The sequence below is a fragment of the Arachis duranensis genome, chromosome 4, assembly GCF_000817695.3.
Source record: "Arachis duranensis cultivar V14167 chromosome 4, aradu.V14167.gnm2.J7QH, whole genome shotgun sequence".
Taxonomy (NCBI): domain Eukaryota; kingdom Viridiplantae; phylum Streptophyta; class Magnoliopsida; order Fabales; family Fabaceae; genus Arachis; species Arachis duranensis.
The window spans coordinates 117396460-117414502 of NC_029775.3; the positions used below are offsets into that span (position 1 = coordinate 117396460).

Sequence of the window (18043 nt, forward strand, 5' to 3'; positions counted from 1 at the left end):
GGGGGCGGGGATAGTGGTACCCGCCACGTGGGGATCCGTTTAATCCCATTTATGTGAAAATACTAAAATGCCCCTATATATATATATATAAGATATGAGAGTTGATGAAGCAAACCCTAGCCGTCACTCACACTGCCTTATGCTCCTCTCTTCTGTCCTGTGACTCCTCTCCTCTCCTCTCTTCGATTCTATCTCTCTCAAACCGTTTTCTCTCACGAATTCATCACCGCCGACCGCCACCGCCACCTCCTACCGTTGAGACCCTCACTGACAACGCTCAGATCCTCTCCTCTCAGTCTTCGACGTGACGTGGACAAACGGCGCGTTTAACGGAATTGTTGGTGGTAGTGGTTGTGACGAGGGAAAGGGAAGAGTGTGGCTAGTGACGAACGTTGTTTCTGCAGCTATTGCGAGTGCACCGTACTGCGGTGGGTTCATGTGCAGGGTACGGGTGCAGAGAGAAGATAGCAACACTGATCTGACGGTTCCCTGTGATGTTTGGAGAATAATCGACAGTTCTGGATTTGCATGGAGATTAGACGTTAACGCTGCACTTACCTTGAGCCTGGCCTTGTAATTCAGGTACCGAAAAGAAAAACACGCAAAGAACGAAAAACGGTGCCGTTTGAGTTGCGGTTTTGGGATTTGATCTTGAAACCCTTGGGCTGGGTGGTGGCGAGGGCTTGCTTGACACTGTATAACTGTAAATTAAATGCGTAATTTGCGTTTGGTGAGGTACTAGCTACTAATCTGTGTGAATCTGTAATTTTAATATATAATATATGTTTTGTTTTGTTGTGTTGGTTAACTTGCTACCATGACCAATTTTCACCGTTCCATTTCAGTAGCTACTTAATTAAACATTTTCCTGTTGTTAATTTTATGGCTAATTATGCTGTGTGTTGCTTATCCTTATACACGATTGCTTTATATTAGATCAGATCTTGTTAATTAACTCGCTCGATTACATGTGAAGAAGGGGTAGGTCCTGGAATATTGTTTACATAGTTGTTAGTTAATTAGCTTGATAGTGGATAGTGGATCATGAAATTAGAATAGGATTCAATAATTATATATATCTTCGTTCTTTAAATCTGGAGTATTGTTTTGTTTATTTTGTATTCCTTAAATGATTTTTATTATTATTGTTGGTGTTACTCTGGTGATGATCTGTGCACTTGAATGATAAACGAGCACGTTCAAATTTATTGAGATTAATGTTAAAAAAAATTGCATGAGAAGAAATCTATAATTGTGTTATAATTTCTTTGATTTAGGTTAATTATGATTTATGTTTTTTATTCTGATTCTGATTTGCATGACTTATGCTTTATGATTTCTGTAATTTATGTCTATAGGATTCAAGTAAATCGAAATCCACATCACTACCATTACAACTATTACAAGATGAAGAAAGCTTGAGAATTATTGAGAACTATGTTTCTATGATGTGATGAATTATGTTTGGTTGTTTATGGATTATGTATATGTTATTATGTTTGGCTGATTTTGAATGTAATTCGGGATTATCTTTATTTTCTAATTTTCCTCTCAATTTTTTTATTTTTCTTGATTTTTATTGTTTTTTATAAAACTCCGCGGATATCCGCGGAGACCCTGGTCCCCGGCGGATACGGGGTCCCCGCTACCTGTAGCGGGGATGGGGCGGGGACGGGGACAGGTTTTGGAGGCGGGAGACGGGAGAAGGGGGGCATGTCCCCGCCCCCATGGGGACCCGTTGCCATCCCTATATGTACTAGGGACCTTTATTTTATGTTTTTTTATTTTTGTTTGGATTTATAAAGAATTGGAATGATTGCCTATCTAATTATTATACTTCCATGTGTATTTATAAGAAAAAGTTGTTATTGATTGAAATTAGTACTGGACTTTATATTTTTCTATTTAAAGAAAAATTGCAACAATTTTAAACCATTATAATTTTTTAAAAATCCCGCCTTTTTGTGAATACCAACGGTTTGTAACCGCCGCAAAAACAAACTAGCATGACATAGAGGCGGTTATTGAAAACATCGCAAAAATTAATCTCCGCACTCTAATAAGTCTTGGTTGGCAAACCGCCGAGATATGATTTTACGACGGTTTAAAACTATTGCAATTTGCAGAATAAATTGTCGCTATTCAGTACTTTGGTTGTAGTGATTAGATATTTTAGTCTACTTAAGTTTGGCAGAATGAGCTAGCCCGCCCTAATTTTGAGGTGGGCTTGGGCGGGGTGGGTAGTTTGTTTTACCATCCCTATCACTAGTTCGGCCTGATGGATTTTGGCTCGTTTACCATCCCTACCACTAGGGGTGGCAAACGAGCCAAAACGGTAGGGATGGTAAACGAGCCAAAATCCATCAGGCCGACTCGCGTAACTCGTCAAAAAAAGTGGGTCGAGTTATAAATTTAAGGCAGCTATATATAATAAAAATGTCCATCTAACTAGAACTGCTTAATCCATGAATTTTGGCAGGTTTCGTCTGGCGAGGACGAGTTTTTGTTTTTAAGATGATAATTGAATTTGCAACATTACTTTTGTGCTTGTGTTTGGAATGTTTGTTTGTTTTACTTTAAGTTATGATTTGGACTATGTTTGATTAATTAGTGACTTTGATAATATTTAATTATATGTTTTGGACAATGTTTTGCTTTGGATAATGTTGATTTCATTATTTTGTTTCAAAAAGCTTAGTTGATGATTATATTTATTAGATATTTAGAATTATAAATATTTTAGTGTCTGTAAATTTAGAAATTATAATTATTTAATTTTATATCTTTAAAAATTATAAATTTATTAAAATATTTGTGAAATTATCTATTTTTTAATATTTAATAATTTAATAATTAACAAAAGAAAAAATTGGTAAATTTAACCTGCCAATTTATTGTTAGGTAAGACAAGTAAAAATTTGGAATTGCCTCACTAAGTATAAATAGAATGAGGTGGACTAACTCGCCAAATTATACACTTTTTACATGCAAAATGGAGTAAGACGGGGTGGGCTAGTTTATCTGCCACCCCTACCTACCACTCGTTTAAAAATATTGTTCGTTTTAACATTTTAAGCCTTAAAATTTATTTCTATTAGAAAGATGGAAATTAAACCATTCAATCTATCAAAATATATCTAAAATAAAAGTTATTCATATTTTTATAAAGCATATTATTTTTTTCATTCTACAATTGATATCTCTTGTTGACACATGAATTTGAACATTAATTCTGATACTATCTATAACAATCCAACACATTCACTTAAAATATTATTATCTTTGACATTTCGGATTTTACGGTTTTGTTCGTGATTAAAAGATGAAAATTTAATCCTTTATATTCACACCTTTACCGGACATTTCTTCTTACATGTGCATGTAAATCTGATGCTAAGTGCTTATGAGAGGGAGATATTGATTATACAAGAAACTCTCATTCAAGGGATTTATAAAACAATACTATTAACACCTTAATTCATTTAAAAAACGAAACATTCAATTCGTAACATACATCAATACTAAATTCACAGTCTTATTTTTCCATGTTCCAACATTTTATTCATAAAAAGTACTATCTAAACCACAATACACGCGATTATATAAAAGGCGTATTTTATTCTTTTACATAATATTTATTTTTATTCGTAGAGTTGTAAACTATTACGAGGTCGTTATTTTTAAGGATAGATCTCTATAAGTGATAAATATCCAGTAAATGAAAATATCTTATAATCATAGAGGCCAGCTTCATGAAAGATATTTTTCCATTCTTCTTCGGTTCTCTCTTTTCCGTGAATAATTTGCATATTTATGTTCATAAGAAATTTGAGCCGAGTAATTTCAGGTTCATCTTGTTCTTCATTTATCACGGTCTCTAAAATTATTATTTTACCCTTTTTATTCTTGCTTGAAACCTTAACAGCATCTTTGCAGTTTCTCAATATTTTTATACAATTGTTGTCGCTCCAATTATGTAAGACTAGCTGCATAAAAAGACAAAAATATACATCACAACCATTTTATAATGTAATATCGTCAATTCCACCGACTAATTTTACAAATGAAATTGAGTGTCTTATTATTCAACTAACTTTTTTGGTAAAAGAAAAAAGTTGACTTCAATTGTGTGATTTTTTTGACAAATTATTGTTTTTAGATAAAAGTAAAAAAATAAAAATAAAAATTACATTTATATAAACATTTTAAGAATAACCATCTATTCTGAATGGTTAATTAACCATTTGAAGCTATTCCAGTGTTACCAAATGAAATGGCAAAGCATTGTTTTCATGGTGTAAGAAGAAAATGTAGGGAGCTTTCAAAAGTTTTCAACTAAATATGTAAATTCAATTAATTAATGGCATGCATCCTTTTACTTTCGTATATCTATAGAGGGTAAAAATTATTCAAAATTACTATTTAACCGGTGACTGACGATTTCAATAATTAATTTTGGTATATATCTAAGATAATTAAAAATTATTAGTTGTTGTAACATCTAAAAATTTAAAATATTAAAAAATCTAATTTTAATTACTTTGAGATTAATTTTAAGAAATTACGAATGATTATATTCTAACTTTTTAATTTATTAAAGGTAATTATACTAAAACAATATGTTTTCGAAACTCTTATGAATATATATGGGTGTTTTGTTTGTATTTTTATTTTTTGTTTTTAAATTTTTATAAAAAAAAGAAATAAGAGAAAAAAAAGATTTTATTTTATTTTTTATTATTTTCCACAAAATTTTAACTTAAAAATACTAAAAATATAAACAGAAAATAAAAACGTAAACGAAACGTAAATATAGTCGTTCACAATAAAAGAAAGTAACTTCAATAATCTAATCTAATTTTGAAATTAATTAAGACAAACATACTACTAATCCACTGCTAATTAAATGGTTACCTTAAGTAGAATTGCATCAGCCTTAGGAATGGATTCAAACATGTCTCCACCAAGAAAGCTCAAATTGTTGCATCCCTTCAAATTTTTCACAACCTGTGGAAGATCAAATACTATGTATTTGAGTTCTGGAAATTTCTCACTGAAAATTTGAGCTGTGGTTCCAGTTCCACCACCAACATCCACAATTGTTTCCAACCCTTCAAAGGCCATGTGATGATCCTTTAGTGCCAATTTTATCATCTGAGAATCACTGGCCATAGCATCATTGAACAAGCCCATGAGTCTAGGGTTCTTGTCAAGATACTCCCACAAAGGTTTTCCCAAGGTGATTTCGTATAGACGGAGATTTTCGTCGGAAAACCATTTGCTCAGATAATTGAAGGAATCTGAATGAACTGGATCTATAACGAACTCAACCACTGGAGATATACAAGGGTTTTCAGTGCCTTTGATCAAGAGTTTTGATGCTGCTGTGAGAGCAAATGCTTCCTTTTCTTCTTCTTGATTGCCATCTTGGATTCTAACCTTTGTCTTATAGATACAGGTATAAATATTAATCTTTTCATATATTTAAAATGCAAATATTGAAATTTTCAAAATCAAAGTAAGCTAAGTAAATACAAAATTAGAGAGATGGGAAAACAAATAGATATACAAAGTGTTTACATATATAGAAACACCTATGATTACCAGATATAGCAATGAATATATTATAAATACTTTTATGTGTTCAATAATTTTTTATGATAAATATTTATTAGTACTTATTAAATTTGTTTGACAAACGAATAAAATAGTATATATACAGTGAGATTTAAGACATGTCATGTAAGATGTTTAATTATTTATGAATTTTATTAATTGTTTAATATATAGTATATTTTTTGTAAGTATTCAATTTTATAAAATATTAATCATAATTATGAATTTAGTGCAATAGTTTTGAATTTGTTCATACTAATTTAGTTAATATCCAAAATAATGAGAATTGAAATCTTAGGTTAATTAATAATGCAAACAAATGAATTAAATAAGTAAATATATAAATAAAAAATAAGAAAATATTAATTATTTCGAACTTTATTTTGGAGGAAAAAAAAAAGATGAATGAGAACATTACACCTAATAATCCTAAATAATTTAAGATAAAATTTCCTTTTAATATATTAAAGAGAAAAGAGGTAAAGTTATAAATTATAGATTCTTACTATATCAAAGTATCCAATATATGCCATGTAGCGCATGAAAACATCAATGCGATCAACTTTAGTTGACGGAATTTGGAGAACTGAGACCAATTCTAAAAGAGTAATAGGTTTTCCATGGTCGTGGATTATGTTTGGTATGCGAGAGTCAATAATCCACTTGAGACACATGGAGTCTAGGATGCTAAACATGTGCCTATAAACAAGTGCTTGAGCTTTAAAGCTCTCACTTGCGCTGCGCCCATTGTTTGAAGCCATAACTCTTTTGTGAATTTTGATGGTGCTGGTGTTTTTTTTTTTAAATCTTTGTGCTGCATGCTCATGTTGAACTCACATTGGTTTAATTTATAGTATAAGGTTTCATCTTGCATGCAGCAGGTGGTTAATTTAATAATTTTCCTTGTTTTACCACGTTTTTGACTGTTGAGGTTGATATAGTTATTTTAAAATCGCTAATTTATATATTTATTGGACAGTATCTATCTGATGTTTAGATTTGAATATTTGCAGCTCCATTATGACGAGTTTGTTGATCTAGAAGGTAAGTAAATTCTTTTTTTTTAAGATAAAATAATATTTTAATTTTTCAAATTTTAATTAAATCTAAATTTAATCTCTAACATTTTATTTTTATTTTAAATATTTTGTTTTGTTTTATTTTTTATTTTTGATCAAAATTATATTTTTTTTAAAATATCATTTATTCCTAATTTCTAATTTTTTTATATTAAAATATTAGCTGTTCTATTATTATTGCCAATAAGAGCAAGGTTCAAAACCAATGCAAATTCCTATATATGGTTAGTTTCTTAGACTCACAGCATAATCTCGAACATTTTTTTATAACTTCCAATTTGTATCGTACAATTGTGGGAAATTGCAATATGTGTTGACCATTAGACTTGACATTTCTTTTTCTATGAATAAATTAAGCCAATTTGTGACTACTCAACATTGGACAACAATTAAGAGATAGAGTACTCAGTACTTAAATATTTTGCTACGTCTCAATCCTGAATTTCATAAATCATCTAAAATAAGATTTATTGTTTTTTCAGATTTTGATTAGGCAAACAATTTAGAAGATTGAAAATAAAAAAACAGATTATTATATTTATTAATTATGGAACAAATCTTGTAGCCTGAAACACAACAAACAAATTATAGTCAGCAGAAACTCTCTGCTGAAATAGAATTTAGAACTTTTGATTGAACTAAATTCTTGTTTTCTTTATTGAATTGGTAAGTGAAGCTTAACTAATTCTGGTAGTTAGTTTATTGTTAAAAGAAAAAAGTTGTGTTATAAATAGCTAGTTTAGTGTTAGTGAGAAAATCTGCAGATATAATTTTCATTCTTTCATATTAGTTTTCGTTCTCTCTCAATAATACTCTTACACATACACGTTCGTCTAGGGAATTGATCCTCTAATTTATAATGTAAAATATATCGCAACATAAGATCATAAAAAACTTAATCTGATAGGCGATAGCTGCGATTTTAATACATAAAAATTAAACACTTTATTGTCTCTACGTCTATTACGACGGCTCCGATTCGCATATAATAATACATAAAGAAAAGTATAAGTAGCTAATAAATTAATGAATAATGCAGTTATGAATACGGTAATTTTTTATTCACTTGTGTTTGTGATTTTTGTAGAAATGTAATGTATTTTTTATTTTATTAGACCAATTTTAAAATTTATTATTCATATTATTTACAAAAGGTATTATTTATCTAATAAAATCGAATATATAATTACAATTCCAGACTAACAATATTCAAGCGTTCAACACTTACAAAAAATTGAATGGTCCGTTTGATATCTTAATTATTTCTTGGGTATGCCAGTCTCTATGTTAATGTGAATTATTTTTTATGAACTCTTCTGTAATTTTTTGTGACAAATTTAAAGTATTTTATTTTGAAAAAAAAATCTGAAACAGGAAAATAAATATTGAATTATTTTACAAATACGTATAACTTTTATTCGATTTTATAGCCTATAAATTTGGAATAATGAGATCCGTAATTATATTTTGTGTAAGTTTTTTACTAAATTTTTATATATAGTTTAAACTTTTCTAATCAAGGTTTTATAAAATATAAACACGTAACACTTTGCAATCAAATCTTTACACTACACATATACATGATAAATCATTCAACGTTCTACAGTCAAATTATTCATTGTTACACTTGTCTAGTGCACAACATACATGATTTGCTTTGACCGCAACAATTAATATATTGATAATCAAGTAATCAACTAACTTTTATTCTCTTTGTCTCTGTTGCTGAAAAAACGTTGTATTTATTTATGTGAAAGTATAGAAGAGATTATATAAGGTAGAAGAAGAGAATAAAAGAATGAGAAATTCTGATCTTAGATCTTATTAGAATCTTGAGTAATAAGATTGAAGAATTTGCAGATGAATATTAGAGAATGAGAGAAGAAGGTAAATTTAATAGATTGAATATGATAGAATGAATATTAGGAAAATTTTATTTTTCTGAAGAGTAAAGTTATTATATATAACATATACACAAGTCATCCCTGATTAGGGTAGAAAGATTAATCTACCCTCTAACTAATCATAATAGAATAGAAAATTAATTTACTATTTTAACACCCTCCCTCAAACTGAGGTACTTGATTTGTCATGTACTCTTAGTTTGATTCTAAATTTCTGAAATGCTGGCAAGGAGAGAGGTTTAGTTAGAGTATCTGCTATCTGATCTGTTGAAGGTATATGCACGACAAAAAGTTCTCTGCGGTTGACTAGATCCCTGATAAAGTGTAAGTCTAGCTCCAAGTGCTTGCACCTACTATGAAGGACAGGATTAGCAGCTAGAAGGCAAGTGGACTGGTTATCGCAGTAGATGGTAGGTGAGATTTTTTGAGGAATGTGCAGCTCTCCGAGCAACTGTTGAAGAGACATAATTTCAGTTTGTGCAGCAGCTATAGATCTGTATTCTGCTTCAGTACTACTTCTGCTGAGTTTGGTTTGTTTATTACTTTTTCAGGAGACTAGATTGTTGCCAAGATACACACAAAAACATGTAATAGATTTTCTGTCATCTAAGTCACCACCCCAATCAGAATCTGCAAAGGAAAGTAAGCGAAAATCAGTAGATTTTGTGAAGAATAAGCCATGATTCAAAGTTCCTCTCAAATATCTCAAAATTCTTTTCACACACTTCCAATGGTGTAGTGTAGGTTGGTGCATATATTGAGATACTTTATTAACCGAGTATGATAAATCTAGCCTAGTAAGAGTTAAATACTGTAAGCCACCTACGATTGACCTATAAAGTTTTGGATTATCAAAGAATTTTGAGTCATTAGCAGACATCTTAAGACTAGATATCATAGGAGTAGCCATGGGACTTAAGTCCTCCATAGCTGATCTTTTTAATAACTCTGATGCATATTTAGATTGAGTAATTAACAAATTTTCTTATGGCAAATAATTTGCTTCCAGGCCCAAGAAAAAGCTGAATTGTCCCATATCTTTCAAAGAAAAAATTTTATTGAGATCAGATATGAGAGTATTAATTTCAGTCATATTATTACCAGTTACGATAATATCATCAACATACACAATTAAGTAAACAACAGAAGAGGAAGTATATTTAATAGACAAAGAAATATCAGATTTAGCATTCTTAAATCCAAATTTGGCTAAGGTTTTGGCCAAGGTATTGAACCAAGCTCGTGGAGCTTGCTTCAAACCATAGAGAGCCTTGTTTAGACAGCAAACTAAGGATGAATTTGAATGAGAGTAACCTGGTGGTTGGGCCATATAGACAGTTTCGTCTAGTTTACCATTGAGAAACGCATTATTAAAGTCAAATTATCGTAATGGCCAACCTAAAGAGACAGCAATACTAAAAATAACCCGAACTGTACTAAGCCTCACCATCAGACTATAAACCTGCTCATAATCTATTCCCTCTGTTTGATGAAAGCCTTTACCAACTAGCCTAGCTTTGTATCTTAGAATGTTTTCAAATTGATCCTTTTTAATGGCTAAAACCCATTTGCTTCCTATGATGGTAGCATTTGGGGGTGGTTCTTTGAGAGTCCATGTTTGACACTTCATAAGTGCTTGAAATTCAATGTCCATGGCTTGTTTCCAGTGTGGAGAGGCTAGAGCTTGAGCTACAGTCTTAGGGATGTTGTGTATCAAATCAGTGGTTGTAGGTTTGGAAGTAGTTGTGGTAGCTAAAGCTCTAGGTTTAGTAATTCCAGATTTTGAGTGAGTTACCATGGCATGAGTGTTATTGGGTGGGGATGGAGTCGGAGAGATAGGGGGTAAGACAATGTCAATGTCCCCAATTGGCATAGATGAATCTGATGTACTAGAAGCTGAATGTGGAGTTGTGTTGCTAGATAAAGTGTTTGATGTAGATGTAGGAGTGGATGGACAAGTGTTAGATTGTTCTAAACGAGGGAGTTGACCAAGAGATTGATGGGATGATGTACTAGTTGAAGGGAAAAGAGGGAAGGAGGCTGTATGAGTTGGTAGAGTAATATAAAAAATAGGATTCTCAGCCAATGCTATAGATATAGACTTATTAGAAGAGGAATCAGACTTAAAAAACATAATACTATAGGAAAACACAGATTCATTAAAATTAACATGTCTTGCTAGGTATATTTTTTTCATTTTTGGCCATACACTTATAGCCTTTGTGATTAGCATCATACCCTAAAAACAAACATTGTTCTGATTTATATGCAAACTTTACCTTATTATATGGTCTTAAGAAAGGGTAACATGCACAACCAAAAATTTTAAAGAAATTATAGTCTGGTTTTTGATTAAACAGCATCTCAAAGGGACTTTTATCTTGCAATACCTTCGTAGGGAGTCTATTGATGATATAAGCTGCACTAATGAAGGCATCTTCCCAAAAAGTCATGGGTAAGGAAGTTGTGGCAAGTAAAGAGAGGCCCATCTCTGTGATGTGTCTATGTTTTCTTTCCACACTGCCTTGTTGATGATGCGTGTAACCACAAGACTGTCTATGCAAAATGCCTTCTGATGCCAAAAATAAAGTAAAATCTTTTGAAAGAAATTCCATACCTTTATCCGATTATATTGCTTTGATTTGTGACCACTTTGCTTCTCCATAAAAGCTCTATAAGTTTGAAATGCAACGAATGCTTGTGATTTGTTAGTCAGCAAATAAAGACAAGTATATTTTGTATATGCATCAACAAAACATATATAGTATCGAAATCCATTTCTAGAGTTCATGGGGACTGGTCCCCAAATGTCTACAAAAACAAGTTGTAAGGGCTGTGTATAGAAAGTTTCAGAAGCAGGAAAATGTAAGCGATGCATCTTTGCCATAGAACATATTTCACATACATGTTGAAATTTAGTAGTAGAACCAGAAAAACTATAAGTTTGATTAAGAATAGTAAGAATAGTCTGAATAGCACTATAGCCTAACCTCTTGTGCCATAATTGCACATCTTTATTTTTATTTGCCGGAGAATTAAAGGCCGGATCCAAACATGAGTCTAATACATGTGAATTACTAAAATCAGAAATAGGCACAGTGTTGATTATAGTGGATTTAGTGTGAGGCTGCTGAAGAGTAGCATTATTACAAACAATTTCAGAACTAGTAGTCAAAGATCTTGGGATCCTAAGGTTATCTAAGGTATAAATCCCATTCCTAGCATTGCCTTGTAGGAGTAGGTTCTTGGTATCCTGGTCACGAATTAAGCAAACATCAGGCCAGAATTCAAAATAAACATGGTTATCAAAGGCAAATTTTGAAACACTTAATAAATTCTGCATAATTTGAGGAACATGAAGAAGATCATTCAGACAATAAGCAATGTTAGTGGAAGGGTCAAAAAGAATAGAGGAACCTGAAGAAGAGATCGGTATACCTGCCCCATTACCTACATAAAGCTGGTTTGAATTAAGATTCGTGGAAGAGGCAGTGAGTAAATTGTTGGAGTCTGGGGTAATGTGGTGACTTGCTCCTGAATTTGGAAACCAAGAAGCTTCACTAACGGATGATGGTGTAGAAATATAAGCTCTTCGTTGATGAAAGGTGAAAGACGGAGGTGGTGGCTGGGAATTTCCATATGGTATCTGAAGTTGACTAGAGGAATTAGCCACATTTGGTTGAAAAGATGTATCAAATCGATGATAACAGTGCCAAACCACATGGCCAGAACGACCGCATAGTTCACATTGGGGTCTTTGATTCGTGAATCCAAACCTCCCACCTCCTCGAAAGCCTCTTCCACTTCTACCTCTTCTCGCTCCTCCTCCTCTGTTGAAGTTGAAAGGTTGAGTGAAGTTGGCCATCGGCATAAAGCTATTCCAAGATTCTTGTGTCTGTCAAGCATATTTTCAAATGCCAAAAGGAAAGATTCAGCCTCTACAACCTTGAAGGAGCCCAATCTTGACATTACCGAAGTGTTGTAGACAGTGTACTCATCTAGGAGACCATCAAGAATAGCTTGAATATGGTCATCTTCATGAACTTGATAGCCAATTGCAAATAGAGAATCTACTAGTTTTCGAATATGAGCAAGGTAATCAGGTACGGTGCCCGTCTTCTTCACGGACTTGAGCTGCGATTTGAGGCTCTGAATGCGAGCTGAGGATGCGGCGGTGAAGTAATCATCAATCTTTTCCCAAACTAGATGAAATCTGGTGAGATGTATGACCTTGCTTTTGAAGTTAGTGGTCATGGATGCCACGATCCAAGTAGTGAGGGTTAGGTCTCGGAGACGCCATTTCTTGAAGTCTGCCTATTCGGTAGCGGTTTTCTTTGCCTCATCTGTAGCAAATTGAGGAGGAATCTTTGCTGGGTTTAAGTGATCTTCCAATCGAGACTCTGGATGGTGAGTAACGCGAGATACCTCCAGGTTGAATAGTTGTCTTCATTCAATTTGTCAGCTATGACAGTGAGGGGTTTTTTGGTGGTGGAGTCGTTGAGCTCGATTTCCATGGTGAAACGAAAAAAAAAATTTAAGAACCTAAACTCTTGATACCATATTAGAATCTTGAGTAACAAGATTGAAGAACTTACAGATGAATATTAGAGAATGAGATAAGAAGGTAAACTTGATAGATTGAATATGATAGAATGAATATTAGGAAAACTCTGTTTCTCCAAAGAGTAAAGTTATTATATATAGCATATACACAAGTCATCCCTGATTAGGGTAGAAAGACTAATCTACCCTCTAACTAATCATAATAGAATAGAAAATTAATTCACTACTCTAACTGAATTGAATGTGTGTATTTTTCAATATCTAATACAATTAGAGGGTAAACAATTAGTATGCATGTAAATATCAATATTGATCAAGTGATTTCCTGGGCAGGTAAACCAACTTCTTTCAATTCTGTCTAGACAGTTATAACAGAAGAATTGGGTGAGTTTGGTGTTGCTGCACTACTACTACTACTCTCTACAATTTATTTTATTTTGGACAAATCGTTAAGAAAAAAAGATTAATTTTCTAAATCGACGATAATGTATTCAAGTTGTATACACTTACGTTAATTATTAATAGGTTATGCTATGTGTACACTAAAATCAGTTACTAAAGTTAGTCACCAGTATAAATACATATTAGAATATAAATACATATTAAAAATAAATTAAATTACACATGTATTTATACACAAATACATTAGTAACTGATTTTAGTGGCTGATTTTAGTGTATAAATAGCATTTTCAATTATTGATACAAGGTTTAATTATTGGTGAATTCTACCCAACCCCCTCTAAAATAACATGTAAGTTACCCTTTATGATGTGTCACACTTTAATTGGTCATTATCTTAATTATAGTTGAGTTATTTTGTAATTTATTATCTGAGTTAAGGAATTCAACAACTCGTTAAGGAATGATTCACTGTAGAAAGAGATTGCGTGAGAGGCGGGGTAGAATTTTAATATTTTAAGAAATTATACAATTACCCATCTCAAATAATAAATTACAAAATAACCCAACTATAGTTAAGATAATAATCAATTAAAGTGTGACACATCATGAAGGGTAACTTTCATGTTATTTTAGAAGGGGTTAGGTAGAATTCACCTTAATTATTTTGTTGGTCCCTATAATTTGTCAAATTTATAATTAGGTATTTACATTTTTTCTTTCGATTGAATCTTTACGTTACTTTTAATTTTATAATTAAATTTTTTTAGTATAAAAATGTTAGAATTAATTGAATATTTATTTTGTAAATTAAAGACTTTCATAATTAAAATTTTAATTAGATATATATTTAATCGCATGTATTTTAAGAGAAATTTTTTTATTAATTTTAATATTTTTGGCATGAAAATGACTTAATAATTACAAAATTAAAAGTAGTATAAAAACCTAATTAAAATAAATACGAAGACCTAATTAAAATTTTAATAAAATTATAGAGACCAATAAAATATTAAATCTTAGTATAATTACTAAAATTGGACCAGAAATTGACCAATAATATATTTTTGGCCACTAGTTCAACCTATGGAGTGGATTAGGGGTGTTCAAATTCAAATGGATCCAAAAATTAAACCGCTCATCAAATCCAATTCAAATTGAAAAATGATTAAAATCGCACGAATTTGAATTTGATTGGATTTTACTTTTTGTAAATCGTTGGATCGGATCGGATTTCCGATCTAATTTTCATAACCGATCCAATTAAATCCAAACCACACAATGTGTTATAATATTATTATTTTATTATTATATTTACAATCATACTTATAACATATTCAATTTGTTATATATTTTTATATTATTCATGTATTATTATTATTTAATAAATATTTTATATTCAAAATATGATTTATTTATTTATTTTAACTAACCTATAATTTTATTTCTATTATTATGTGATCGTTGGTTTTTAAGATATTGTTGATACTTGTTATGTCATTGTTGGTTATTTAAAATTTGATGTTAAAACTTGTTATATATATTTAATTCTTTTAATTTACAAAACCGAAATTCAATCCAAACCAAACTGTACCGTGTAACACCCTGGCCTAACTATCAAAATGTCACGCTTCCGGCTGTGCCACTCTGATAGTTCGAGTATTATGACGACTTTTAAAATATTTAATACTAAAATATATATATATATATGTATAATTAATTAATTTACAAGCATTTCATATCAATTTCATACCTTAAGGAAATCGATTCAAAATCAAATCATTTCTAACGAACCAAACTCATTTCCAAAACTTTAAAAAATTAATTTAACAAAACCAAACAATAATCCAATCAAACAATAGTCATATTCATCCCAAAACAGTCAGACAGTACATAAGACTTACATAATCACCAGAAATTGTATTTATTACATCTATATCCATTTATAACAAATCCAAAATATAAAATAAGCTTTTTAGAAAAACACTCCTACCTCGACGAGTCGAATCCAAAATCTAAATGCGCCATAAGAACCCTTTTTCTCTGTCCGAAATCAACTGCAGCTTCAACCACAGGTCTGTTCACTTCCGCAATAGCAGAGACGACTTTAATCCAAAAAGGCAATCTCGATAAGTCAATCCTAAAATATAAATATCTCGGAAGCCTTAATAACATATAATGGAAAACTAACGGCAGAGTTCGAAATAAAGTACACTTACGGTAACAGCAGAACAGAGCAGCTGCAATCCTGAGCTGACCCGGCGGCAGCTCCGACAGCGGCTAGAAACTCCGGTGGTTCAATGTTAACCTTAATTTGACATGCAATTCCTCGGAACTCGACCCTAAGGTACCGAAATCTCATAAACTATAACAGAATATTGATTTCAAGGGGTCAAAAATGAAACGCTTGCCGAGGAGACAAGGATTCCACCGGCGGTTACCGACAACAGCGACTGTGGCAGCAGTGCCGGCAGCGGACGATGACAAAATGCACGACAGTGACTGTGAACCCAGCATGGCTTCCTTCCCTCCATCGTGTTCTAGTCCTCATCCGACGACGTGCATGGTGACGGCAACGGCCTCCATCTATGTCAGCGGCAGTGACTGGTGCAATGGCGGTGGCTGGACGCAACTCCTCCAGCTCGCGTCTCTAGCGGCAATTCGGGTCTTGGCCCGGACGTGCGACACCCGTCAAACCGTCCGCTCGGGTCGGGTAGTTTTGTACACCGGATCGGATGAGACAAGGTGCCAGCTGGGTTGGGCCGTAACACTTTTTAAGATTTTGAGGTAGTCTTGTTCCGAGTCAAATTCTCTTCAATCTCTATTGCTGTCATAGAGTTTATCTAGCTAAACCTCATCTAACGATTCCTCAAATTAGAGAGATCGATGAATTTTTGAAAATGACCTTAACCTAGGTGGCTTATTTAACAAATATATGGATAATATGAACAAGCCGAAATATTTACAAGAACAAAAAAAGTGATTTAATTCATTCTTAGATACTTGACATTCTTCTTACATGCAAGTGGATATGCAAATTCCATGATAAATGCTTATGTGAGAGGGATCTAGAAATTTTAATTAATAGGGGCAAAAATTTTACATATGGACGCATAAATGCATGCGCGCACATATAATCTAACTATAAGGTATCAGGCTAAAGATGATGAAGGTGAAGCAGAGGTGAAGCAGAGAGAAAGAGAAAATGGATCTGAATTGTGAGAAGTGTGAATTTTCTTTATCGTTTTACAAGTAAGACAGCTGTATATATAGATGTAGGTGTAATTGATTAGCTAATTGAAAGGTAACTAACTGCTTCTAGAATCTTCTAGTAACTAATTTTCTAACTGTCAGTTAGTTTATAAATTGCTTGTGTATTATTGCTAACATCAACCCTACTGTTTTGTTTGCTGAAATCTTCTGAGATTCTGCTGGCTTGCAATCTTTCTGTGATTCTGAGCTTGGTTCTAAATTTATAAAAGATGAGGCTGGAGACAGGTTTTGTGAAACTGTCAGCTATTTGGTCTTGAGAGAAAATATGTAGAATGTTGATTTTCTTTTGGGCAACATGGTCTTTTACAAAGTAAAGGTCAAGTTCAAAATGTTTGCTCTTGTTGTGGAGAACTGGGTTTGCAAGGGCCTATGCAAAATCAAACAAACCCAAAAAGAGGCTCTTGTTTGAGGGTAGTGTTAGAGATATAACCATTAATGTTACCTTCTCCCATCAGCTTAAGCTTTTGGGAAGAGTGATTCCATAACATGGTATCAGAGCTCTATGTCCGAAAGGTCAAGAGTTCGATCCTTAGTGAACCCTAAAAGTGAAAAAATAGCATAAGGCAAATAAAAGAGAAAAGAAGGCCTATGCAAAATCAAACAAACACAAAAAGAGGCTCTTGTTTGAAAGGGAGTGTTAGAGATATAACTATTAATGTTACCTTCACCCATTTACTTTTTCAAATCTTGAAACCCACACCTTACTTTCCCTCTTCCCCATACACAATCACCTTTTTCTCTTCCCAACACCTTTCATAAATCCCACCAAAACCCCACCTACCCTACCCACTTCAAATTCAAACCTTTCCCACCCATTCTCCCTCCCAATAGACGAACCCTAAACACCCCAACCCTATAAATACCGCCCATACCATCCTTTATACACACACCTTTCGCATACACTTCTCTCTCTCCTTATACCCTTTATACACCTTCACTCTTCTTCCCCATTTTTCCCCACTTGGCCGAAGCCTTCCATCCTTTCCCTCTTTATCATTCTCTCAATTTTTCTACTATTTTCCTTTTCTTTTGTTACTTTTGCTCGAAGATGAGCAGAGTTCTTAAGTTTGGTGTTGAAAAAGCTCCGCTTTTTACATCTACTCTTCCTCCATGGCACCAAAGGTCAGTGAATCTTCAAGGAAGAGAAAGGGAAAGGCTCCCCGCTTCTACCTCATAACCTTGGAAATCATGGAGATTCCTCACCAAG

The 18043-nt window shown here is 32.6% G+C and overlaps 1 protein-coding gene across 1 annotated transcript; it reads right to left on the bottom strand.

Annotated features, from left to right (window-relative positions):
- Positions 1 to 3680: 3680 nt before the first annotated feature.
- Positions 3681 to 6377, bottom strand: LOC107486623 (isoflavone 7-O-methyltransferase). Its single transcript, XM_052260022.1, has 3 exons — positions 6123 to 6377; positions 4915 to 5439; positions 3681 to 3986 (listed from the first exon to the last, which is right to left on the bottom strand). Exons 1-3 carry the CDS (start codon positions 6375 to 6377, stop codon positions 3681 to 3683), a joined length of 1086 nt encoding a protein of 361 aa, XP_052115982.1.
- Between the last annotated feature and the right edge of the window lie 11666 nt (positions 6378 to 18043).